The sequence below is a fragment of the Seriola lalandi genome, unplaced genomic scaffold (assembly GCF_002814215.2).
Source record: "Seriola lalandi dorsalis isolate HSWRI2012SDOR001 ecotype SW California unplaced genomic scaffold, Sedor1 jcf7180002054584, whole genome shotgun sequence".
Classification (NCBI taxonomy): domain Eukaryota; kingdom Metazoa; phylum Chordata; class Actinopteri; order Carangiformes; family Carangidae; genus Seriola; species Seriola lalandi.
The window spans coordinates 1,113,894-1,141,290 of NW_019525137.1; the positions used below are offsets into that span (position 1 = coordinate 1,113,894).

At 39.8% G+C, this 27,397-nt stretch overlaps 2 protein-coding genes across 2 annotated transcripts; one reads left to right on the forward strand and one right to left on the reverse strand.

Moving 5' to 3' along the window:
• Positions 1-450: 450 nt before the first annotated feature.
• On the forward strand, positions 451-6,753 carry spx (spexin hormone). Its single transcript, XM_023418776.2, has 6 exons — positions 451-1,048; positions 1,990-2,073; positions 2,232-2,289; positions 2,640-2,702; positions 2,833-2,919; positions 4,533-6,753. Exons 1-6 carry the CDS (start codon positions 1,043-1,045, stop codon positions 4,595-4,597), a joined length of 363 nt encoding a protein of 120 aa, XP_023274544.1. The 5' UTR covers positions 451-1,042; the 3' UTR covers positions 4,598-6,753.
• gys2 (glycogen synthase 2) lies at positions 6,541-25,614 on the reverse strand. Its single transcript, XM_023418775.2, has 16 exons — positions 25,316-25,614; positions 21,975-22,156; positions 20,369-20,560; positions 20,102-20,287; positions 18,008-18,152; positions 17,667-17,784; positions 17,436-17,556; positions 17,220-17,326; positions 15,637-15,696; positions 15,424-15,502; positions 12,416-12,529; positions 11,793-11,919; positions 10,714-10,809; positions 9,453-9,616; positions 9,224-9,304; positions 6,541-7,302 (listed from the first exon to the last, which is right to left on the reverse strand). Exons 1-16 carry the CDS (start codon positions 25,437-25,439, stop codon positions 7,084-7,086), a joined length of 2,115 nt encoding a protein of 704 aa, XP_023274543.1. The 5' UTR covers positions 25,440-25,614; the 3' UTR covers positions 6,541-7,083.
• Positions 25,615-27,397: the final 1,783 nt, after the last annotated feature.

The window sequence follows — 27,397 nt, forward strand, 5'->3', positions numbered from 1 at the left end:
AAGGGAAACGCATCTGAATAAATTTTGGCCTGAATAAAATGTATTTTTAGTAATGTGTTTAGAAGTAGTTTGCAATTTGCATGTTATAATTCATTTTCTGTTACGTTGCTCCTGTATGAATCTGTCAGTCATCTTACCACCAGTTAGTCACACTCAGTACTGAGAGAATTGAAGATGAAATATGAAAATTATCAATGGACCAACGCAATGTTAGTATTGTTCTGCTTGTTGATGACATTAGCATGAACAAAAATGAAGTACATTTAACTGTCTGTGTGGAGAGGGCTTTGGCAGCATATAGACCTTCATGTGGGGAAAAATATTAACAGGTAAATAAATGAATAAAAAAGAATAATGACAATAATTGCAAATTTTTTATTCTTCTTTCTTGAGTTCTTGACTTGGACTCATGACCTCAGTCTTTGTAAATAAACTCAGACACTTAATAATCCTCTTGTAGACTGTCTGGCATCACTGACAGTAAAACCCAGGGACCCAACTCTCACTCATTCTGCAGACTTTGTGTAATTCCATTAATTACTGGAGGAGTTTCTCTTCATTCATAAATTCCAGCTTTCATCTATTGGTGTTCTGCTCCAGTGAGCATGGTGCAAACATATCAATATTCCCACAGAGTGGGAAAAATATCACTGCTCCTATCGACAGTGACATCACCCGGAGTCAGGCCACATTTTACATTAACGGCCTGCAGCTGCACCGTGAGTGATTTTGAAGATGTACCAGGCAGCTGGAAGTGCTTATGGTGGTTGTTTTAAAAGCAGAAATATTTACAGGCTCCTACACCCCCCCAGTGAAAGGAGCAGCATTGATCGGTAGCTCCGTTCATTCACTCTCCCAGCCGCCCCCTTTTTCATCAAATTGGCGTGACCTATAGCTGCTGGCATCATGAGGGAGCACAGAGCGCAAAGGGTTTCCCGCCCCGGAGAATATAAATACAGAGAAGAGACCGAGTGCAGTTACTGTGAACCTGTTACTCTGCCTCCTCTCTGCTGGACTCCAGGCTCACAGGACCTCCGACACCATGAAAGTAAGTACAGCCACTTTTGGTTTCTTCCCTTTCACTTCTTTCTATAAGTGTTGTCCAGACTGTTGTGGCCCAGACTATGGGTTACATTGAGGAAAACAAAAAATCTGAAATTACGAGAAAAAAAAGTCATAATATATCGAGGGAAAAAAAAAACATAATTTTCAGTGTCAGCCTGAACTGCTTCTGGCAGCTGCTGTTTGTCTGTCTAACAATAGAATAGACTCAGTGTCTTCACAATCGTTTCAATGTCCTTATGATGATGATGATGATAATGATAATGATGGTCATGATGATGATGATGATGATGTTGATGATGGTCATGATGATGATGATGATGCTGATGTTGAAGATGATGATGATGATGCTATTGAGCCAAAGGATGAAGTATCTCCTTATTTTTGAAACCTCTGCAAAAGTAGAACTTCACAAGATGCTCCACGTTCCTCATTTAAAGCTTCTGATATTTCCCCTCCAAAACAACAGAAACCTGAAATTACTACTCTATTCTCATAATATTGTCACTTTTTCTAAGTTATGATTTTATTTTGTAAATTTTTCATTTTTCCTTAATGCGTCTTTAATACTCTGTCGTAATTTTGCAACCTAAAATTTTTTTTTTTCTTCAGGACTGCATCAAAGAAAGTAACATTGATGAAACACTCCTTAAAACATTATTAAACATTTTTTAATCCTAATTTTTAAGTCGATGAAAAACATCTTCATCTCCATCAAACCGCATGCTTACATTCACAGTGACATTATTTACAAAGTTTAAAAGTTACTCCCTGAATTTAAGACTTGATGTATGATGCGCGTATTTGTGCCGTAGATTACGCACCAAATCACAGGCGTCATATTGAGTCTTTCTCTAAGAATGATGCTGCCGTGTTTCTGACCGTGAATGAAAACCATTTATTCCCGTTGACCTTTGTCTCCCACAGGGTTTGAGGACCATCACATTAACTTATCTATTCACGCTTTTACTCCTGGCCACGTTTACCTCGCAGTCGTGGAGTGCGCCGAAGGTAAAGCTGGTTTATTGCTCTTTATATAAACTACTGAGTGATGTTATCACTAGTAACTGAAGAAACAAGGCAAATAGTCTGAGAATGATTGTTAACGAGCAGGAGTTCCGGATTAAAATTTTACAATCCAATAAAATCCTTCTCTTTGTTTCTTTAAGGGCTCGTTCCAACGGAGAAACTGGACCCCGCAGGCTATGTTGTACCTGAAGGGCACACGTACGTATTTACCTACTGAATACATGTCTGCATGGACAAACAAAGTGTCCAGTACTTAATAAATATTAATAATGACATAAATAAATACACACACATTATGTTTTATTTCATAACATCAAGCCTCTCTCTGTTAATCAAGACAGTGAGTCAAGACAATGAGAGAGTGCGCGAGGGGGAAAAGAATGACCTGAGTTTGAAAATGTATTGGATTATTTCACAGTGGCAACTGTGTGTGTATTCATTTATCAACACTGGGATCTCCATACTGCTTTTATAACAAGGAGAAAGACTGATACTGTAACTATTGTGCTTTTTTCTGGTTCTAGCCAAAAACTTGTGTTTCTTTCCAGAGGGTCGCAGGTTCATCTCAGAGGACCGAAAAGAAGGAGATGTCTATGACACATTACACTTAGGTACACTCAGTTTAAAACAGCCTCTTTCATTTGATTAATTAATAAGACAGTTTCCCCAGGTGTTTCCCAAAAGCTGGAATCAACTTTGGTCCTTGAAGCGTACAGATCATGTGTGTTTGTTCCCTGTCAGAGACCCGCAGTCAGAACACCGAGAAGCTGAGTGTCGACCAGGCAGCCACCGTCCTGCTCAACTTCCTGCAGCAAGCCAGAGAGGGAGGTGAGAGCAACATCTGTCCCAGCTGTTGTGTGGCAGCTGGGACAGAATAGGTGGAACACAGTTCAGTCAAAATGTATACACATATGCATCTATATATGTTTATATGTGTATCTAACCCTACTTAAATTGTTGTATTATAAAACTTTTTAACCTTCCTTTATAGATAGAAGAACACCCCTTTACTCTCTTGACTAACTGACATTCAGTTCTTGTATTTACATTTTGTAAATCTAAATATATATTTAAAGGGGCTATTTGTAAGTTTTCGCTGCCACCCAACGTGGTTTCTCGCCGGGAGCAGGTGGTGGTGAATGTTGCTTGACAAGAGCTTCAGCCATCGTTGCATTTACAAGACAAGAGGTTTGTAATACTGTACGTCCTCCGACCAGCTTCGTCTTCAGGACAGACTGGAAGCTACAGTGACTCGGTATCGGAAAGTGAGGAGATGGACCAGGGCTAGCTGGTTAACATGCTAACTTCAGTAGAAGAAAAGACGTTATAGACGTAAAAGAGTTAACATTGATGTATGTTTGTATCTCTGGAGACAGCTGTTGGTGAGTAAAGGAATGAAATTTGATGTTTGAGACTTCTAAGTAAACTGCTGTTAATGCTAACATTAGCCATGTAGCAATAGCAAAACTTACAAATAGCTCTTTTAAGAATTTTTTTAACCTAAAAAAGTGCAGAAGAGGTGGTAGCGCTTGTTCCAGTCCTCAGTAGTTCCTGCAAGTCTCCATTTGGCCCCAACAACTTCCACCAGTTAGAGAGTTAGGGCATCAGAAACAAAACCCAGGGCAAGAAAAAAATGAACAAATGACCTGCTGCTGCTCATTAATCTCACTGCTGTGAGCACGCTGTAAAAACTGAAAGCAACCCACATCAGCCTATCAACACTTTTATCGACTCAGAGCTTTTTCATCTAGATTTTGGCAGCTGGACAAACAGAGGACACTATTTTTTTATTGAGTAAGTTAAATTCAAACTGTAAAAGTTGTAAAGCTGTTTTCCCAAAAGCCCCAAATCTTTTATAAAGTTAATAATATAACTTCAACTTGATGTCATTTCCTCTCAGTCTCTCTGACCGGACTAGCAAATCAATGGAGCTCTTTTAGCTACTGGGGAAATATCAGCATGTATAGGTCACCAGACAACTAGCGGAGCCTTTGGGCTTGATGCAGAACATGTGATGGTTTCATTTTGAGCCCCTTAGGTTTGGGCTAAACCCTGAATGTTTACACCAACTGGCTCCACCCCTGATCGCCATTAGAGATGACACCTTTGGTACAACTGTATAACTATTACTATGACTAGCGGATAGGTACTGGATAACTTTTAATGCAAAACCAGTGTCTGCAGTTCATTTCTGTGCCGTTTTAATGATTTTAAACTCAAAACAGCTGCAAATAGCACAGCGTTCCCATAAACAAATTTAAGGATTTTAATAAAACTTTCAAGACCATTTTTGATGAAACTCAAGGAAAGTGTTTCAGTCTGGGGTAAAAAATGACATCATAAAGGTCTGATGCTAAGCTCTAATTTGCTTTTTGGCTTTGTCTCAAAATCTATGTTTTAATTCTGTAATTTTGGGTTAATTTTCTCTCCCCCTGTTCCAGCTGATGAAAACCCAGACGAGGTGTATTTCAAGGAGCTGCCGGTGTGGAAGAGAGAATTCTTCTGATGGGCTTTCAGACGTCTGTAAAGCTGCCACAAGAAGTCTTTGTTTTTGAATGTAGGTTGTTCAGTCCTGTGTGAGGGAGATGAACAGCTGTTTTGTAAATATGAATTCTCTGACTATGTTTGAAAATGTGATGTTTTAATAAAAAGAGGCTATTGCTCTGAGATTCTCTGAGGTTTCCTCGACTTCCTTGATAAAATTATGGGTCAAAATCTTTCCACTTATCACCAAGTTTAAGATTAACATACAGTATTCATAAAGGCATATTAAGTATACACATTAATCAAGATTATATGATATGAGCATTTAAATGAAGGACATAACCAATAAGAGTTGTTAAATTGTCTTTCAGCTTCAAATATTTGCCATTTTTTATGTGCAGACACTATTTTTTAAGCATATTCTCTTAGAAAGATGTGGTCAAAAGTATGTGGATACTCCTGCCCAACATACACAGCAGAAATTACTGCACAACATCAGTGCTGGATCTCACTACTGCCCTCAGGGCTTAATGAGAGAAAATCCCTGCAGCCAACGTCTAACATCTGATGGAAGGACTGAAGTCAGATAAATGGAGACTGAATTAATTAACATGGTTCAACACAAAGTATTACTGTGTCACATGAAAACCACATAATTCCAGTTTTGGGGAATTTAAATTCAACTCCAAAACCCTGTGGTGATCAGCAATGATATTGGTGCCCGGGAAGTATTCAGCAGTCGCAACTGGGGAGTCACACAGTTATGGATGGTGTGGCCGGGCTCTTCCGCAAGTCCGCAATCATCTCCCCTGTCTTTAGAGTGTCCAGCTCCAAGTGCACCAGGTCACCATCTCCCACCTGTTTGAAGATGTCAGGTGCACTCACACACACTTTCAACATAAAGGTTAACAGTACGATCAATTTTTTAATTTAACTTAATAATTTAACTTAATTTTTGGCAATTTTCCTGAATTGAAAACAACATGACTGGAAAATATTCTTCATTTTGTCATCAAAGCAGAAATAATCATCAAAATGTCTGGTGGAATTTGTTCGACCTCAGTAATGTGATGTATGAGGGGGATGTAAATCAGATCCTACAAATGTAATTGGATTGCTCAGTGTGGCTGAAGATGACTGATCTCCACCCACACCTCTCTCATCTTTGTCGTTAGACCATGAGCAGGATGAGAGAATAAATTAGACTACTTTCTTTGGAAATATAAACAAGGTTTTCACCAACTGAAATCCGAACACGCACATCAGACCCATGAAATTCTCTGCTGGCTTTTACACCTCACAAGCTAATGATTGAGATTATTTTGAATAATATGACTGGTTGTCTTGTTACCCCACATTACATTTGATTTGATACTTTTAAGTACTGTATACACGTCCGAGTTTAGAATGAGTCATCAAAAATATTTTAATGTTTTACAAGAAGAGATAAGAGAAAGATTTTGATATACAAACAAGAGCTTGTTAAGCCCCCATGCCGGCAACAGTCAGCACGATATCTCAGTAACGCCTTGATGGAACTTCCTCAAATTTGGCACCAACATTCACTAGGTCTCAAGAATGAACTGATCAGATTATGGTGGTCAAAGGTCCAGGTGACTTCACATTCACCCCTGTTACACTGTGACCTCACAGAACATGTTTTTGGCCATAAGTCATTAATCAAATTCACTAATTATGACACAAATGTCTATAAGGATAAAAAGTGATGACATTTTATATCCAAAAGATCAAAGGTCAACTTCATTGTGACATCATAATGTTCTGAGAAAACATTTCTGGACATTATTCAGTGCTGTAACTCAGGAAGGAGATACTGTGTCTACATTTCCTGACACTGGGCTGGTTGTTGGAGGAAACAACCAGGAGGTGGCGATTCTAGTTAGACATGTTGAACATTTGACAGTAACCAAGCAATGATTGAACAATTAACACAGGGACACAGGATTATAACTTGTAAAATGCATCATTTTTTTTTTCACTGTGTAACTAAGGCAGACAGTTATTTAGCCTTTTACAATTATTGGATTGCATTAGAACATAAGACTGTGTCATCTGCATAGTAGCTGTAGACAACATCCACATACACTGAAAACAGCAGTGGGCTGAGGATAAAGCCTTGGGGAACACCACAATTAAACTGGGCTACAGGGCATTAGATCCAGGTCTGTCCAGGTCTCATGAGACCTAGGGCAGTGAAATAATGCTATCCACAAAATACATTAAAGACTTTTAAATCTTGTTTTGAATCCACAAACTTTCAAAAAAACCTTGGATACAAGTGATGAAGTTAAAGGTTTGACCTGGCATCAGCAGAAGTACAGTGGAGATGGGTAAGTATACTGTAGCAGGGAGGTGCGCTCTCCCTCACTAGTGTACACTATGTGAGTTAATCAGATTCATATATTCATTTTATTTTTGTGTTCGTTCTGTACACACCTCACAGAAGCATTGGGTGACTGGATAAACCTGTGTAAAATCTGCTGCTCCTCAATTTCCTGACTCTCCTGGTTGCTTCTTCTTTCCCTCAGGCATAGCACCCAGTACAAGGGGAGCCTTGAAATTCAGCCGGTCCCTCTCAGCCTCCTCGTCTTCATCGTAGGGCTCGTCATCATCATCCTCCACATCACTGTGGTGGGGGGTGGAGTGGATGGAGGCTGAGGGAGATGGGGGCACCGAGTAGGGGCGTGGGTATCGGAAACCCTCTGTCTGTGGAGATATAGTTATTGAAAAATACAGTGATTATCATTTTCTGGAATATACTGCAAAGGTTTTTCTGTTTTCCAAGAAGCTTTCAGTTCATTTGAATGAAAGCCATCCAGCAGAGACTTCAAACTTGCTGCAAATAGATTATCCATCACAACCAGCTGCTCCATCAAGTCTTGTGTTTATGTCATAGAGTTTATATATGAAGATGGGACGTAGCCTCTGTGACGTCACCCGAAGGTTTCTGAAGAGCAGTTTTGAAACTCAGGGTGAGTTGCCGCATCGTCACCATCTTGGTCTGACTCCGCCCCGAGCTCCCAGCTAATCCAAAATGGTCAAAGAGGTGCCCAACTTCTGAGATTTATCCTCCTCTTGGAACTTTTTGTCTTTTCTTGTCATTTTAGCTTTTTGCTATATTTTCTCTTTCCATTCTATTCTACTCTTTTTTTCCTTTCCATGTCTTTCCTCACTCCGTTCCTTGCTTTTTTCACTCCTTCCTTTTCCACTTTCTTTCCCTCTTCCTTCCTTTTCCCTCTCTTTCCTCACTCCCTTCTTTCCATCTTTTCATTAACCTATTTCTTCCTGTCTTTTCCACAAGATAATTATGAATGAATTAATATAATTATGAATATGTTTTGATCTGTATTTAATCTAAAATTGAATCTAATTGTGGCTTTAAATCTGAAAATCATGTATCAGGTATGGTATCAGTCACAGTCCTTGAACCAGAGGATAAAGTCTTATTTCATGTAGCACAGCGGTGTTCAGCCTTAGCACCATCCAAAATGATGTGTTGTCATTCATCCAAATGTTACACTGTCAATTAAAGCCTGACCAGTGTGGATAAAATCAAACAATATGCACTGTGTGTCAGTCAGTACACAAGAGGGAATTTCATGTACATGCATGTGGAAGTAGAGGAAATAACTTTTTACTGGGAACAAAAGGTAATTTTCAGTTTGTAGCACCACTGAGACATTGTGCTTAACAACCCACCGAGTACAGCTGTACATAAAAAGAATCTGACATGTGTTACAGAATATAACATTTTCAAGAGCTTCTCTTTCCTGTGAACTGCTTCACATAAAGTAATTGAAATGAATAAAATTGGCAGATGCAGATCCAGGTGCAGTTTCAAAATGTTAAAGACCTCTCTGATGAAAATCAAGTGTTTAACCTTGTTAACATCCCTATGGTGTTTTTAGATAATACAAGACATATGATGAGTGAAATAATCATCAACACCATGACTGAGTGTTTCCACCTTGAACTGCCGTGAACCATTGACAGTCTCATAGAAACAGATTCAGACACCCAGGGTTTCATACGTCACAAACCTAAGGAACCAATCCTGTCAATTTGTGGGGACAGGGGCCTCAAAAAAGTGATTTACACTCCTCCTTTGAGTGCTCATAGTTTGAAAAGTTTACATGTTATGTAAAAACAGTTCTTGTGTTTTGGAGAGAGCAGAAGTTTTCCTCCGTTTTATAGTTTGAATCACATTTCTACGTGCAGGTATAAGAGAGCTGGGTGACTCAGGAAAAAGGTGAAATTTTGTAGAAAAAAGGTGAAATTTTGTGGGGTTTTAAAGAAAATTCCAATGCATTCCTAATGCATTGTTTATTCCCAGTATTTTTGGAATAACTTTAGGAAAAATTGGAATTTTAACACCAAAAGTCATAGCACCTCTTTCGGGATCAAGACGCACGTTTTGATGTATATATTACCGGGTTTTCTCAAAGCTGCGGGACAAGTTACACGCCAAAATTTGGCAGAAGAATAATAATAAGCCTGAGGAATATTAATAGATGCCTCGGAGCTGAGCACCCATGGCACTAATAATTTAGACAATGGCAGCCTGTATTCGGTCTATTGTTCATTCATTCCCAAACTCTCTCTCATGTTTTTGTTCATCAATGCTCACCTTCAGAGGAGCTATGGGGTCCACCTTGAACTTCTCTGGGAAAGCTCTGCTCAGTGCGAGATGGCGGGCATGTATGTAGAACTGTCAATCACAAGATGATAAGCAACAGTAAGACCACATTTAACTTACTTTCATGTGAATGGTATGTGCAGGCATGAATACAGAATAAACCTGAATTGAAACAGGATAAAGATTAAGTTAGTGTCGCTCTCATCAAGCAGAAACAGACCCGTCCGAGGTATCTCCAGTCCAGCAGGTCGGACAGCCTCTCAGTGCGGTTGCGTTGGATGATGCGCTGACGCCGTGACTGCTGGCAGAAACTGAACATGAACTGGGTCAGCTGGTTACAGGACTCCTCGGCGGAGCGGAACCGTCGGTCCACAATGTAGATACCTGAGCGAGAAAGAGAAACAGGACAGGGAGGGGGGAGGAGAAGGACAAAATCAGTTGTTGAGGATGAACACACATGTGATATCTCAGACCAAAGGAGGCTGGTCCATAGAGAGGAGGTTCCTCGAATATATTTGAGAGGGAAGAGGGAGATCAGAAAATAACAAAAGAGTAGTTAGTTGAAATAAACCATAATTTATAAAATGACAATAAAATAAAAAAAAATGATGTGCTTATGTATTATTAGATTCTGTAGCTTTAGTTTTAAGTTACATAAAACAGTGCATGTTATAGCATGTCAAAGCAGTTGAGTCCCGGGCCTGGTGTGTTCACAGTTGCAGTGTTGCCAACTTAGCTCATTGTCTCTAGATTTAGAGATTTATTTCAAACAGAATGGGTATGAAACTGGTTCAGGACCGGGGGCTTAGGGCTACACCTCTTGTTATGCGTAGTCTACTGAGCCATTCTGGTTTCCTGGCTGCTCGGGAACTGCATGGAAGAGGAGGAGTGCTTCCAATACACTGAGTCTTGCCTCCATTACAGCAAATAAAGTACTTTCATAACATTTATCATTATTACTAAAGGAGGCAGAGGAATAATTAAACAGACACACAGAACAGAGAGAGCAGGACAGAGGGAGGGAGAGAAGTCATTGCTAACTGCTCTCTCTCTCTCTCTCTCTCTCTCTCTCTCTCTCTCTCTCTCACTATAAGGCAAAAGCCTGAAAAAATCAATTTAAAAAAAAAAAAGATATTCTGTCTCTTATAACTTTTTCTCTGAGTGATCATGTTACAGTAAATCCAGCTGAAATCACAGCTCGGTCTTCGTCTTTCATTTATGTGTTTGATGATTTTGTCAGATGCCATCACAGTTATAAAATCAGGATTTGACCATAGGAGATCCAGACATATAATACACACCTAGTCTTGTTTCTTTTTAATCAAACAGTAGCTAGCTACTTGTGTTAGCCAACACCACAGTCAACTTGTAGCAGCACTAAGCAATGTTGTGCTTAGTGCTGCCTCAGACTGTGTGTGTGTGTGTATGTGTGTGTGTGTGTGTGTGTGTGTGTGTGTGTGTGTGTGTGTGTGTGTGTGTACCATAGGCAGCAGGATCTGTGACATGTTCCTCCATGAAGCAGCCGAATCCTGACAGGTTGGTGGTCACACTGGGAATCCCCATGACAGCACATTCACCTGGACACAGCCAAAGACCCAGGTCAGAGACCACACACAGTGTTTCAATGCTACAACAACAGATTAGTCCATCACAAGAAAATTAATTTGCACCTATTTTTATTTTCAATTAATCATTTCAGTCTAAAAACATTTCATGGTTTCAGCTTCTCTAACGCAAGGATCTGCTGCTTCTCTTAATCTCAAACTCTGTGTAGTGGCCTGAATATTTTTGTTTTCTATTTTTGGTCGGACATTTTTCACTGTTTTCTGACATATTAAACCAAAACAACTGGCAGATTATTCACTGATGAAAATAATTATTAGTCTCAGCCCTATTTTGTTGTCATTTTCCTTTTTTTTTCGCTTTTTTGGGGGGGGGTGGGGGTGACACAATACAGCTGCCGGCCACTCGGAATATGATACAATTTTTGGGCAATGAATGTCTGGTAGAAGCTGATTTCATTTTTCTAAATGCGATTTAAACATATCATATCAGGATGATAAAGTTTGTTGTCCTAAAATTCAGAAGCGAATTAACAATTTTGAACCATGGAATAAACTAATTATTAATATTTTATTAATGTACAACACTGTTTAACTGTTACATCCAAGATGTTATGCAGCCCCCTTCTCCTAATGCCCTATGTTGTAAACTACCAAGGTGGGAAGTGGGACAGATGACAACTCATCGTATGGAGGCTGTGTCAGAATAAACATATAACCATTAAACCACCCGTAAGATGACTGCTGGCACTGCTAACGTTAGCCACACTCAGCTAACAATATGATATTGTTTATGTGCAGACGCAGTACAGATAATGTAAAGATAATGCAGCTCATCACAGCAGTTTTGACTGTTTTTTGATTGTTTTCTCACTTTATGAAGAGTCTCAATTTAAATTTCCATTTAATTGTCAGGGAAATTAGTCATAAGGAACATTCCTAGTGTCTAGATGCAACACTTGCATATGATAAGTTTCAATGTGAGGGTGAAAGTCTACCAGGTGTGTATCCCCATGGTTCATAGTAGGAGGGGAATACTCCGAGGTTACAGCCACGAACAAAGTCCTCATAGTCCATCGGCAGCAGGGGGCTGGTGGAGGACAGGAATTCAGGGTGGAAGATAATCTGACAGGAGGAGGAGGAGGAGGAGAGAGAGAATAAAAACATGAGTATGTGGAAGTAAATATGTTCGTTAGTCACCATCTGCATTTACTTTCCATTTATCAACTCAACAGGATAGACTTAGACTTATCGTCAGCTGCAGCATGTTCACTGAGGATGGTTCTTGATGTTCCGGTGGCCTTGTGACTTTCTCATCTATTGCCACCCCTCAGACCGATTTTATTTTTTCTCCTATACAATGTTAAACTTTTTGCACTATATATATATAACAGCAGATACAGTCATCCCACAGGGGAAGATGTGACTGAAAAATAGAATATGAGCAATAACTTCCTTAATGGGAAAATTTCTGCTGCTAGAAATCACTATTCACTGGATGTCTTCTCACATGAAGCTGCTGATTTTGATTGGACAATTACTTTATTCTCGTAATATTATGATTTTATTCTCAAATTTATATCATAGCCTAAACGTGAAGTTCAGAGGATGTGATGTGTACCTTGACGCGGTCGTTCCTGGAGTTGAAGAGGCCAATGCGTCTGACGTTGGACAGGATGGGATCTGTTGAGTCATCCAGCATGTTGTGAGTGGTCACTGGAGGGAGGCTGTGTCTCTGCAGCAGGAAGTGGGAAGTATATGTTGAAAACAGTGAAACAACACAAGAGGGACGACAGGAGCAGGGAAAGGTCAAAGTGAATCCTGATCGTCATGGTTACATTTCCATCATTTTAAAGGGGGACAGTTTCCTGAATTATAGCATCCTTTTTAAGATATTGGTGATGACGATTCTTTCATCTTCGCTTCAATCTTTGCTTCCTAGCTGGCGGTCTTATGCCCACACCGCCAATCAATGTCACCTCAGGGATAATAATGTTAATCAATTGATCAGTCAATACAGTTAATTCCCATTGCATCAGGATAAAAAACTGAATGACATAGTCTGCTGTGAACATCGCTGGACAGAGGATTCATGTCTCTGCAGGTACAGAGCGCTAAAAGTCTTCTCCTGTGTCTCGGTGGAGGAAAGCGTCAACTTTCTCTCTTTGCTGTACATTGTACCTAGTCATGTGACAAACTGAAGAATGTTGCATGCATGGACACATTGAAAGATAAAATATGACTTTAAAAAGCTGGATCAAGTACTTTTTTTTTTCGATTAAATGAACAAATCTGTGGAGCGACCTGATGGCTGAATGGTTAAGGCACATACCATTGCTGCGTGTCATTTCACTACTCTCCCTGAATTTCCCATCCGCCTCCACTGCTACTATCCAATAATGGCATAAAATGGCCAAAAATATTACTTTAAAAAAATGAACAAATTTGTCATCTTGGCTCAGATAAACAGACCTCTATTTCAAAATGTGAGCACAATGGCTGACTGTAATTGGCTAATCACCAGGTGAAGCATCAAGTGCATAAGATCTCCCTGAACCTTATAACAAACAACAACGCTTACAAACTAGAACAACGCTCCTGTTCCTCAGCCCATGGAAATAACACACCAAAAGGCTGGATAGATGACTACACACACACATGTGCACACACATACACAAACACACACACACACACACACACGCAAACACAGTAGCTTTAGCTCAGATGGTTAAACACATGTAAGACAGTAAGAAATGCTAACAACAGGATGAAATTATTCCATATGGTTAGAATAGTTTTTTCCCACTACAAAGAAAAAAACACTATCACAAGATCTAAGTAAGATATAATAAGAATAACCTCAGAACGGTTGAAAAGATATAATTTAATGATTACTAATCTGTAGTTCTGTTTTTAAATCAGAATCCATGCATGCTCAGGAACTCATATTCATGTGAGCTGTATAGGTAATCAAAAGCAATTATTTTGAACCAATATCGAAACAGAAGTGTACACGTGTTGAATGTAAACTGTTCACTCTGAGGTCTCTGGTTTATCTGTGAGATGGTGTTAACACTGCAAATGTTTTTCCTTTCACCTCCATTGTATTAGGCTGTAGCTTAAAGATATATCTGAAAACCTGGACCTCAAAACTATGGCAAGAGGAAAGAAAATATGTTTTTTTTTTTTCAATTATGCACAATCACCACAAATATACACAAACTCAACTTCTGAAGTGTCAGTAAATATATAAGAATTCTTCACATGTTGCTGGTTGAAGGAGGAGCAACTGTTCAGTAAAACATCCTCCTCAGTGTGATAAAAAGTTAGTGAAATAAACAAGGCTGAACCGTGGGGTGGGAGGGGGCTGGGGAGGATGAAAAAATGACAAACAGAAAAATAATACAACAGTACTTCCCCCAATCACGGATCGGAACGAGTCTCCGTTCCATCACTCCCCCCTCACACTTTTGTGGTCAATACCACTTGCACTCCATTTCCGACAAATGAAATATTGACATTGGCATGCGTTCGTTTAATTGAGAAAGACCTTTGTATAGGTTCTGCACTCGTAGCACTGTGCTGTAACATACATCACTTCGACACAGACAGTCTATTGACCCCATGGTCTGGGGCAGAGGAGGGTAATTAACCCACGCTTGGCTTGGTTACAGCGCTGATGCTCATTCATGGTTTTTTGCTCAGTGGAATCCCCCTCATGTCCTTTTATAATTCATCCACAGCAGGGGCCATCGCCTGCATTGATCTGTCCTGAGGAAATACCTTATCTACTAATGAAAACAGAGAGCATGATGGTGGAAATTTATCCTCCAGATTTTTTTCAATTTTCTATGAACACAGATTTGCTGACTGACTGACTGACTGACTGACTGACTGGGTGATGACGTTTAAAAATTGGTCGGCAGGCTGAACGATGGAGTTCCCCCACTCTTGTTCTTTCAAAATGAATTGAACATCACCAGGGGGGCATATACAGGCGGTGTTGCCCTTGTTGCTAGAATTACTGACTTTTCAGACACCTTTAGTGACTTTCCTTTCCATAGTTCTAAACCTAGTACATATCTGTACATATCTATCTACCAATGACTTCTCTCTCTCCTTCCCTTTCTCCTGCTCTCTCTGCTCTGTGTGTCTGTTTAGTTATTCCTCTGCCTCCTTTAGTAATAATGATATTGGAATGAAAGTAATTTATTTGCTGTAATGGAGGAGAGGCTCAGTGTATTGAAAGTGCTCGTCAGTCAGTCAGTCAGTCAATCAGTCACTGACATTCCAGATTATAGGGTTGGCCTAGTCTATTGTTGATCTGTATGGAGTTTGCAATTTATAGATTTATGTCAGGACATTGAGGGTTGAACAGGACTGTGGGTATTATGGGAAAATAAAGCTTTGTTAAAATGAGAATACAGAGGGGTAAGAGGCTGGAGTGCCTGAGTTTAGAGCACAGCAATATATTACATTGAAACTTTACTACCTGCTGACTATGTAAGTCATTCAAACGAAGTAAATATTAGAATGTTGTACACAATAGATGGCAGAAATGCAACAGAAAAGTGTGCTATTATTTATTTAAATGGAGTATGAAGAAGAAACACAAACAGGCTCCAGTACCTGAGTGGCATAGATGGCTCGCTTCATTATGGTGAAGTCGTCTCGGTCCAGGATGGAGTTCATGTCAGGGATATTCCCTCTGAGGATAGAGCACACAATACAATCATTTGTCACAGAAGAACAGTGTTGATGTACTCAGCAATTTCACATCAATGTAATCCCTCACCAAAATCAATAAAGCTATGGGTTCACATACAGTATCCATATACTTACTTTAACAGAGCATCATACAGCTTTGTTCCAAACTTCTCCTTCACGGTGTGAGCTGTGTCCCTGTGAGAGATAAATACAAACCTGCATCAGAAAGCTTCAACTGCATTGTCAAACCAAAACTCATTCAATCCCAAACTCACCGAAATCATATTGGACTGAGCCAGTCATTCTGAATTTAATGGCCTAGAGTTTGACAAGTTGGAGAAGTGGTCTTGTATCTGGAAGATACCAGTCAGTTCCTGGACCAGCAGCATAAACCTGGGTAGGACTGAAGAAGCAGTGCTTGCCTTCTTTCATAGCAGCTGCTGAGGTGCCCTTGAGCAAGTTGCTTAACCCCCCAACAGCTCGAGTGGCAACAAGTCTTTCAAACCATATAACATGATAGGTAGCAGTTGTTGATGCCATTAGGTTCGTCAAAATCACACCACGAGAATATCCATGTTGACATGACTGCATCACATCATCTCTGCAGATTTGTCAGCTGCATATTCAAGCTGCCAATCTCCTGCCAATACTCAGATAGACTGAGACATTCAGACCATGATTGATTGGTATTAGGAAAATAACATTCACCACACCATCCATCACACCACCAGTGTCCAGTGTTGGTGAGTCTGTGTCCACTGCAGCCTCAGGTTTCTGGTCTTGGTAACAGGAAGTGGAACCTGACCTGGTCTTCTGCTGTTGTAGGTTTGACATGTTCACTCTGAAGCTTCTCTGCTCAGCACAGTTATAAAGAGTGGTTATCTGAGTGACCGTAGCCTGGTCCGGTCCAACCAGTCTGTCCATTCACCTCTGACCTCTGACCTCTCTCATCAACACAGAGCTGCTGCTCACTGGATGCTTTTGTTGTTGCTCCATTCTGAGTAAAACCTCTAGAGACTGTTGAGTGTGAAAAATCCAGGAGATCAGCCGTTTTTTGGAGAAATACTTGAACCAGTCTGGCACCAACAATCATACCACACCCGAAGTCACTGAGATGATCTTTACTCTAAGTGTTGCTGGAGTTTTAACCCTTTAGACTGCTTTTTCCTTTCTGCATACACCTTGGAAGTAGTGCCAAAAACCTTTACTTTGCTTCTCGACAACTCTTCAACGAACAACACCACACCAACATCACCCTGTCTCTCACTGGAAGCAATGACAACATCCAAGTAGGATCTTTCTTTCTGTTTTTTCAATCCTACTGACGTTCTAAGATCAGCCTTAGTCTTTGAAAATGAAACTATGTAACTGTGGATCACCTGAAAAAAATCTCCTTTTTACGCTTGAAGATGTTTCACTATTAGAGGTAAGTGATCACCTTGTCTTCACATTTTTCCCCATTCTGATGTTTGATGTGAACATTCATTTAAGCTCCTGATGTATCTGCATTGTACCACTGCCCCTTGATTTGCTGATTGGATATTTGCAAGAGTAAGCAGGTGCACAAGTGCTCTTAAAGTGCTTGGCGGCAAATCTGCCTTCCTGCCTAATCACTGTACCTGATCCGGGTTGGAGTTGTTGTTGTGTGCATGCTGCATGTATAGTATCATCTACTTATGTTGGTGTTGGACTGTTATTCAAACTACAGTATGACATACCAGAGCTGCTTGCGTACCGCCTGCCCCTTCAGTGATTCCACATTGAAGTTGTCAGTTTTGGCAGGCATGATGATGAACACTACCACCGTTACATCATTTCTGTGGACCTATGAAGGGAGAGAAGAGAAAAGGGGGACAGGACAATAACTAATGATTAAGACAGGAACACATGCTGAAGTCCTTTAGTCCTGTATGCATAAAACCTAAGGACATCACCCGCAACAGGTAGTTGAGTCTGGACAGTGATTCAAGGAAAATATCAGCTCCCTTGTTGGAGAATTCATAGCGTCCAGCAATGAAGAAGAAAAGAGTCTTCTCCAGGTTGAAGTCCAGATGACTGCCAGGAGGAAAAGAGTCACAATAAGTTTTAATGAAGATCTATCTATCTATCTATCTACAAAATACGAACGACATGAGATCAGAGCTGCATGAATAAAAAACCCTCACCCATAAAAGTGTCCTCTGACAAACTCCTGGAGGCGGGCCTTGCTGGTGGAGTGCAGGTTTTGAAACTCGTGCATGGCTGAGAACTTCTTCACATTCAGCCCATTTGGAGTCACTACATCTGTACCATCAACACAGCAACAGGAGGGCTTTAATGACAGCAGGCATAATTGGTCAGTTTGCCCTGAAGGTGGCGCTAGAGGGGGTCAGCGAAACTCTGGCTTCATCCTCCGAGGACCATGAATATTCATACTTTATTTGTTGGACAGATGATCAGACCCACAGAGTGACCAACCAAACTCTGTGCAGGTGATCCAATACTGAATTAGTGAAAGCTTCCTCACCTGGCTTCCTGTGCAGCATGTGGTTGGCCTCCACAGCAGTGATCTGGGAGACTGTGGTGAAGACATGAGCACAGTGGACTGCAGCTCTTTCCAGACAGTAACGATGGTAGATCTGTCTCTCACCTGCCTCCTTGTCAATGTTGAACTGCAACACACACACACACACACACACACACGGAGAGAGAGAGAGAGATTGAGAAGTGGCGGTGACAGTTTTAGGGGCAATTATTTCAAGGATTCTCATTTTTAACCTTTACATTTACAAAAACTATTAATATTCACACACTGAAAGTGAGAAAATAAGATTGAACTGTGATTTTACAGACTGTGCCTCACTGGAGTGTCGTGATTGTAAAGTATCTAATTTCTGTGATATTAAAAAAACATTAGAATTTCTAAGTAGATGAGAGACCTGCCTCATAAATGTCTCTGTGTACTGATGCACACACTATAAAGAGTTTCTGGTAAACTGTACTATAGCTCACATATTAGCTGTATTGCACTTCCAACATATAGTGGCAGAAACACAGCCAGTGCAGCATCACCAGGCCCTGTGGTTTGATGGGGGATGTGGGTATATATATATATATATATAAAAACTCTGTGATAGTCTTTGTTTTATCACAGCTATAGCTACATCCTGTAGCTTCACACACCAAGCTGTGAACACAAGCAACACAACAACCTGTGAAACACAACAACATAACACGATGTGAAATATCGTCCTTAAAACAAATTCATGTTTCACAGTGTCTTATTACAGTATTCCAGCAGTTTATCAAAGTTTCTATCATTCGGATTAGAAATGCTTTGTGAAAGCATGAAAATACAAGACCTGTATGAAATATTGTGTATTTGAGTTTACATGCATCTATTTGTGTGTTTGCATGAGTGTGTGTGTTTGAGCGAGCAGAGCATGTAGAAAACAGAAAATGATGCAACATAATATAATTATATTTAATATAATTACTATTTATCCTATTTTACATGCTGGCTGCAGAGTGTGTCACAGTCAACAAAGCTGAAAATGCATATTGATATGATTCTATTGACAGAGTAGCTGAAGTTGATCTGGACTTCCTGTTCAGACTGAATGGATAATTGACAGACAAGGTGTTTGTCAATTATCCATTCAGCCAGTGAGTGGCCTTTAGGTCCATGCTGACCTTTAGGATCTGAGCAGAGCAGAGCCAATCACAAACATCACCCTGACCCCTCCACACAGCTCAGCATCACTAATGATGCTCTAAGTGGCTGTAAAAGGCTGCGATTTTTGGCCTGAACCTTGGAATGTGAAAATGAATCTGGCAGATGTTGTCATGGTAACACATTCTCGTGGAAATATCAGAAATATCACAGCTCCATGACTAGACAGAGCTCCATATTCAGATCTGGATTATTATCTGGATCTGGATCTGGATCTGGATCTGGATCTGGATCTGCACCAAACTGTACAAACTCAGAGATCTCAACATCTTAAATATATATAATAATAGAAAAGTGATAAAAGAAATTCCTGAATCCGCTTCTTTCACCAGATAGACACAAAAATGTAGTGGATTCTTCTCTGGCCCATTCCCCATCCCTCCACCAAGTTCAGTACAAATCAGTTCAGTATCTTTTGCATAATCCTGTTGACAAACAAAAAAACACAACCTCCTTGGCAGAGGTAATAATCACTTGTGGCAAATCACATCAGCAGTATGAGAAACATATTCTATTCTATGGTTCCAAAATTGTAGGTTTATCCTGCTGTCAAAATCAAAACAATGTTTTTAAAAAATAGATCTGACTTGGTAAAGGCAGATTCTTAATATTATACAACTTGAAATGGGTTCAGGAGCAAACTTTCATCCTTCAGGCCGCGGCATTCACAAGGCCAAAACCATGTTTTGTGAGGTCACCACATCCTTGACCTTTGACCCTTGACTACCAAAATGTAATTTGGTATTCCGGTTCCAGCAATGTTTGTCTTATCTGGGATTTTGAAACGTATTCCATCAGGGAGATGTTATGTCTAAAAAAAGATTGTAGAACTGTCAGACTGTTTTTCTGTCTTCAGTAAAGACAGAGACATGAATTGAAAACTCTCACCTTGTCCAGGTTGTTATAAAAGTCAGCATTCCCGGCGCACAGGTATCGTCCCAGCAGGGTGGCATGTGTTGTGAATACTGTTGCCATGGGAATCTTGCGGGAGCGAGAGAGAATAAGCCCAGGTCCCGCTTGCCACTCGTGGAAATGAGCAACGACGTTTGGTTTGTCTCCGAGGTTGTCTGTCAGCTGGAAAACACCAAATAACACAAGTTCACACTGTAACTACATGAAGGGAGCGACTGATCAACAGGCTGAATACCGGCCGACCTCTTTGAAGAACCAGGCGATCAAGGAGCCCAGGATGAGCGAGTCGTTGGCCTCTCGGTCATGGTAGGGCAGGCCGATGTTGCAGGTCTGCCACAGGTCCCCCTTCCACCGGTCCAGGTTCCAGGCGGCGGAGCCAATGTCGAACAGGATCACGTAGGGGCTGCCCTCGATCAGCCAGCGGCCAAAATGAACCTGCAGCGTCAACATCGGCAGAGCAGACCCACTGAAAGCACTTTTGTAGAAAGTTACACACTTTTTAAAATTTCCACTGTGCTTTGATACATGGGAACATGCTGTAATAAGAGTGTCTTGCTCAAAGGCACTCTGGCAGACACACAGCTGACTTGCATCGCTGGTCAGTAACAGTGAGAAAAGTTTTAAATGTCTTAGAGTGGAAGAATTAAAAACATAAATACTTAAAAAAGTCAAAGTTAAAAGGTAAAGTATTACATTTAAAATTCCCCTTAAATTCCTTTCTTTTCCTTTATGTCTGCAGTATTGCATGAAATGAACAAAATTAAACGCATTATCCATCATCTTGCACATATTTCCCTGCAACTGAGCCTGCCACTATATTTTAAATCTTGACTAGAATTAATTCTTTATATATGGAGGCACATCATAGCTATAATGACATGACATGCCATAATTTACACACCAAAACTATTTTATAAAAATAAATAGGCTTATAAATGTAGTTATGTAGAACTAGTCAAGTGCAAGAAGCTCAAAGAGATAGTAAAAATCTTTTATTATTTTAACTCTTGAGGTTCCAGGTTTTCGTTTAGACCACACAACATGTCACGTCCCTGGATCATCAGGGTCTCTGGTGTTTGATCACCATCTAGTGGCCGGCGATCAGTGGGTGGGTCTCTTCACTGACAATGTGGTTAACACATCGAGAGGCTGCACAGGCACCAGTGACAGTGTTGGGTTGGTAGAATCTAAATCATATTTACATGCAACAAGGTTAACAACATGTATGTGATATAATATAGTTAAATGTGTGTGATGAACTTGTAAATAAATAATAATATTTACACAATTTTTTTCTAAACAACATAAAGAGATAATATTGATATGCCATATATATAAATATATGTGGCAATTTATGTATCAATAATACATTGTGGTAAAATTGTATAAATCACTATATAACTACAAACTTATATATATATATATATATATATATATATATATATATAGTAGTTGTATAGTAGTAATTGTATTGGAATAAGTATCAGTATTAGAAAAAGCAACACAGAAGTTGGAGCAGTGATGGTGCTGTCAGCTGCAGTAGCAGCTGTACAACTAGCTGTAAGAGTAGCAATATTGTTATATATTGTTTTTGACTTGAGGACATTAATTGTCCTTCATGTGGCAGAGACTTTAGTGGATTACAATGTTTCTCATCGAGGACAATTTTAATTTGGGTTCAGTTCAGACATATAGACAGGAGGAGGCAGAGTTAGAACTACCATGTCTCTGATTAAAGGACGGTCCACTCCAAACTTAACCACACTTATTAAGATAACATAAATCTCAGGTAGCTGTCCCTGCTCATTCACACACACAAACACACACACACTCTCTCGCTCTCTCAAACCTGGCAGCCATTGTGGATCAGAGCATCCATGGCCTTCCTGATGTTGGGGTTTGGGGGCTCGCAGGCTTCCACCTGGGTCTTGAAGTTTTGTTCGAAGTACGGTCCCATCATGTAATAGTTCTCCCCCCATTCATCCGCTGTGATCTTAGCCTTGGTCTGGATCACAGTGTAGATTCCTCCGACTACGTGTTCACACACAGTGGAAGGAAAAGACACGTTGTTTAACTTCTGTTGTATATTTCAATATTAATGTCATTAACAAAGATGAAGGTCGTGCACTTTTACATCCCTGTACAACCCTGTTCTCCTTCAACATATCAACAAAGGTCAAAGGTTACCTATTATTATTGAAGTGAGACAGGTCTGTGACATGGTTTGAATGGAGCAAACTTTGACTTTTTGACTTTTACTGAAGTAAACTTTTGCTGTTGCACTTCTGCAATTTTTGTTCTGAGCACTCAATACTCATGGATCACACCACACCTATCTTTGTCCCAACTCCACTCCTCTAAAGTTTCCTGAATGTTACTGGCACGGTTGTGATATATCACCATGACAAGATCTGTCCACAGACAGACAGACAGACAGACAGACAGACAGACAGGCAGACAGGCGGACAGACCATCACCTGCCAAAGTTCTCAAAACCACCTCTGCGGTAGTTCCCACTACAGTAGGCAGGATGTGTATGACTCTAAATATTCCCTCTGAATGTTCAGAATTGTTGAATCTTCATCACGAGGTTGATGCTGTAGTATTTTGTGTGTTTTTTAAACACGTGGAAATGTTTCTCATGTCTCTCACTTGGCAACAAAAAGACAAATATTGATATGAAAGACCGTCAACAATCACTGAGCCTATAATGACGTCTAAACTGCATCAGAGAGCGGCGGTTATGTAAGAGGTGAAGGCAAAGAAAACAGCAGACTGACCAATGACCTCTAAACTGTTTGACAACATGACCACATTATGAATTGGATGCATATAAACACTAGACTTGCATTCAGGACTCAAAACTCTATGGTTTCTGTACAAAAAAAAATATATTGAAAATAATATAATATCAATATCAATATCAATAATATTGATTTCATAGGTGCAACTGCTGTCAAGTGACATTAATATTTCTATCTTGCAACAAAGCAACTATTTATCATTGATGTGATGATCACATGGAGGCTACGTCATACAACATACTGTCTCATAAACTGACAGTGTCATGTGTAACCTCTGACCGTGTCTCTGATTAACTGATTAACAACACGTTAATTTTGGATAAAGTGTTTTTGCCTAGGTTGGTTAGTGAAATGACTTGCCAGTGCGTTATATGCTATACGTATTATTTTGGGAAATGTAACTAAAATAATGTTTTGTGTAAATACGACCGAAATGTGTGCATCAAAATAATGAAAGTAGCCCCCAAAAATTAAACTTGACGGGGAGTAGTATAATTACACCATTCATTTTATTTCATTACTTAATTGTGGTGTCCTTGAGCACCTGTGAACCACACCAAAAGATACATGAATACATTTCTAACTAAATAAAAGTAGAGACCATCTTGTGATGGGATCATGCTGACATTCTGACCCATGAGTACTCAGTAGTTATTACTACATTCTTACTACATTATTACATGAGTACTCCGTAGTAATCACTACATTATTACGTGAATACTCTGTAGTCATTACTACATTATTACATTAGTACTCAGTAGTCATTACTGAGTAATCAGTAGTCATTACTACGTTATTACTACATTATTTCATGAGTACTCAGTAGTCATTACTACATTATTACTACATTATAACATGTGTACTCAGTAGTCATTACTATGTTATTACTAAATTATAACATGAGTACTCAGTAGTCATTACTACGTTATTACTACATTATAACATGAGTACTCAGTAGTCACTACTACATTATTACTATGTTATTATTACATCATTACATGAGTGCTCAGTAGTTAGGAAATAATGTCAGTTCTCATTGACATGTTTTTCTGTTTCTGTGGTCATGACAACCGAACAAGTTAGAAACAATGACTAAAACGTGGTCTAATAAAAACTATATATTAACCAGCAGTCACTTCCAAGCTGCTGCTAAAACCCTGATTATATAACCACGATGACGTCTGACACCATCACCAAACAGTTAAAGACAAAGACTGAGCTGTGATTTCAGCTGGATTTACTGTAACATGATCCCTCAACAGCCAATGAGGAAACTCTAACACTCGGCAGCTCACTGGTGTAACTCATCACTCAGTCACATGGCATTCAGCTAATTTGATCTCTCAACTCTATCACTCAGTCAGTCAGTCATAGACATTTGTGTTTATAGGATGCTGTTGCGGTCCAGCCAAAAATCATATGATGGTTATTGAGTTAAATTTATAATTTACTAAATGTTGATTAAGGTTGAGATTGAACCAGCTTTAAAGGTAGTTTCATGTTTAACCATGTCAAGAGCAACTGCTGATGAAGGCCAGACAGCCGAAAACATAGAATAAAACAATATTATATTGGAGAAGAGTTGTGTGACCTGTTTAATTTTGAAGGACTTCTACAGGGAGTGATGAATGATGATCATTCATACTAGTATGTAACTGAAAATACAAATAAATACATAAATAAAAGTATAATGCATAACGTTCAAAATAATCATGATACAGATTTGCAAACCTCATTCTGTGCTTCACAACCCCAGACAAACACAGGGCAGGGGGGGGGGGGCCACTGTCACCAACACTTGGTGATCTAAGGAGCTTAAGTCCATGATGGACAACGTATTCATCCAGTTGGTTCCCCATCAAATTAACTTTCTCATGTTTGCCTTTAATTATATTCATGACACATATTAGCCAGACAAAATGAGACGGTCACAGGAGTATCTGCTCTTTCATTACTTATCTGCAGTTTAATGTTTAACTCTTCAGAGGGGGCAGACTCTGACTCCACTCTCAGCAGATTTCAATATTTGCTCTTTGAGGGGCAAAGAGTCGCAGTTTTAAACAAAATATTACCAATACAACCAGCTTTTAAAGTGCTAATTTCTGCCTTAGTGAGATGATTTCATCGATTACTTTAAATAAAATATTGTATTTTTATTGTGCGGTACTTCCTGCCAACATCACTTCATGTTTTCACTTCAGTGTGGCTGATTTGAAATGAAAGCTATATTCAAACACCTGAAATACACAGACTGTGTGTGTAATGAATAATGTGAAATGTAAAAATACAATATCAATATCACTTGAAAACATCTCATTTCTTTTGGAAATGAACAAATCAATACACCTGCGATAGTCAGAAGCCACAGATTTCTGGTCAGACTAACCTTTGTTGGTGACCTCCCAGGCCACCTCAAAGAGTAACAGGTCCTCCACAGGCAGCTCATCCTCCTCCCAGGCCGGCAGCACCCCACTCAGGGACGTCATGGACAAAGAACGGGACAGTGGCATCTTCACGCTTGTGTCCGACAGGCAGCAGCTGGAATCTGAAGCAGATGTGTGGCAGTCTGAAGAGATATCCTTCAAACAGGCCTGCAGGTGAAGGTCCTGAGCTCAGTGGGGACAGTCCACCAGGACACAAGAGGAAAAGATAAAAGGGACTTACAAAGGCAAAGAGCTTCCACCCCGCCTGTTGAGGCTGAACTTCCACACTAACACACACACACACACACACACACACGCACACGCACACACAAACACACAAGTTTGCACAACTATCCTTGTTAGGACATTGCACTGACTTCCATTCACTGTGGACAGCCAAACCCAAAACCCTAATCTTAACTAGGACTTCAGAGATGATGTTTTACCTCATTACAGCCAGGCTTTGATCCCCTTGAGGACCAAGGTCAGTGTTTGTACCAGAAAAGGTCCTAAAGAGGTAACAAAAACGCACGCATACATACACACACACACAGTCAGGGTGTCAGGGTGAAAGTTTTGGTGGAGTTATATGATATGAACTGAATGTGACTGAAAAATGCTGATGAATGAAAGAAGGTCAGGGTGAGGTACTGCCCACCCCACAGAAAGAAAGTTATAGCAGTGTTTCCAGAATTTAAGCATCATTAGTAATGGATACTTTATTTTCACTTGTTATATTTTAGATTTTTTTCTTGTCACATTTTGCCTTTATATTATCTGGTTTATTTAACAGCTTATTTAACTTACCAGTCTTGCCAAGAGCTTCAGCCATTGTTACATTTATAAGACAAGAGGTCATAATACGTCTTCTGAGCAGCTACGTGTTCAGAACAGACTGGAGGCTACAGTGACTCAGTATCGGAAAGTGACGAGATAGTCGGACTGGGCTGGGGCTAACTGGTTAGCATGCTAACTTCAGTAGAAGAAAAAAAGTCAAGGAAATAGTTCTGTTTTCCACCTCTGGAGACAGACATAAAGTTTGATGCTGACCTCACAACGTTTCTTCTAGACTTGTAAGTAAACAGCTGCCTATGCTAACGTGAAATATGTAGCAATAGCAAAATGTACAAATAACATGACATAACATGACATGTTATACAACTCCTATAAACAACCTGCATAATAATAAATATTTGACACTTGGAGGTGGAGCTAGACAAGATACATGGGGAGAAAGACCAAGGTGGGGGTGGACCTGCAATAACATGGTGCATCTTACCTGAATCTGTACCTTTAGTGTGTATAATGCAATCTTGCGGATCCCTCAGGTTTGTCCAAACTGTTGTGAAACAATGTCTCATCTGCATCAGAACAAAAATTATATGACCACCACAAGGCATTTTATTGGCAAACTGACACATTTACTCAAACCTGATGATAACACCAAACTGCCACAATCTTTTATTTCAGATAATTAACATTACCCTCCGACACAGGTCATAAGTTACTACAGATATATACAGACAAACAACCATTCACACTCACATTCATACTAACTTTAGAAACGCCAACTAACCTGCATGTTTTTGGAGGAAGCCGGAGTACTCAGAGGAACCTCACACAGGCATGAAGAGAACATGCATCAGGCCAGTGAAGTCTAAAAACACACATCTGTACAACAGCAGCAGAGTCTGTTTATGAAGCCACTCACACTGTGATACTCTATGCTTCTTTGGGCCTCATTGGTGACACACTGGTATTAAACACAAGGAAGTCTGAGATTAAAAATTTACATGAAATAAAATAAATGATGTGCTTAAAAAATAATAATAATAATAAAATACAGTGTACTAAAACACAATTCCCAGTATGTTTGGTTTGTGACCTGGTGAGGGGCCCCTTGTCAAATTCCACATGTCTATGAGATGTTAGGAATCAACCACAGAGAGACCTTTCCTCTCTTTACTCCTCACATGGTTTATTCAAATAAACGTTCACAGAGGTAAAATGAAATTAATGTTTAACACACACACACACACACACAC

Excerpts from the sequence above, each read along its gene's own strand:
- spx (XM_023418776.2), top strand. Across the intron at positions 2,703-2,832 it reads CTATGACACATTACACTTAG|AGACCCGCAGTCAGAACACC; the intron begins GTACACTCAGTT and ends GTTCCCTGTCAG. Across the intron at positions 2,920-4,532 it reads GCAGCAAGCCAGAGAGGGAG|CTGATGAAAACCCAGACGAG; the intron begins GTGAGAGCAACA and ends CCCCTGTTCCAG.
- gys2 (XM_023418775.2), bottom strand. The coding sequence starts at position 25,439 with ATGCCACTGTCCCGTTCTTTGTCCATGACGTCCCTGAGTGGGGTGCTG. Across the intron at positions 11,920-12,415 it reads CCAGGAACGACCGCGTCAAG|ATTATCTTCCACCCTGAATT; the intron begins GTACACATCACA and ends TCCTCCTGTCAG. Across the intron at positions 7,303-9,223 it reads ACCCCATAGCTCCTCTGAAG|ACAGAGGGTTTCCGATACCC; the intron begins GTGAGCATTGAT and ends ATATCTCCACAG.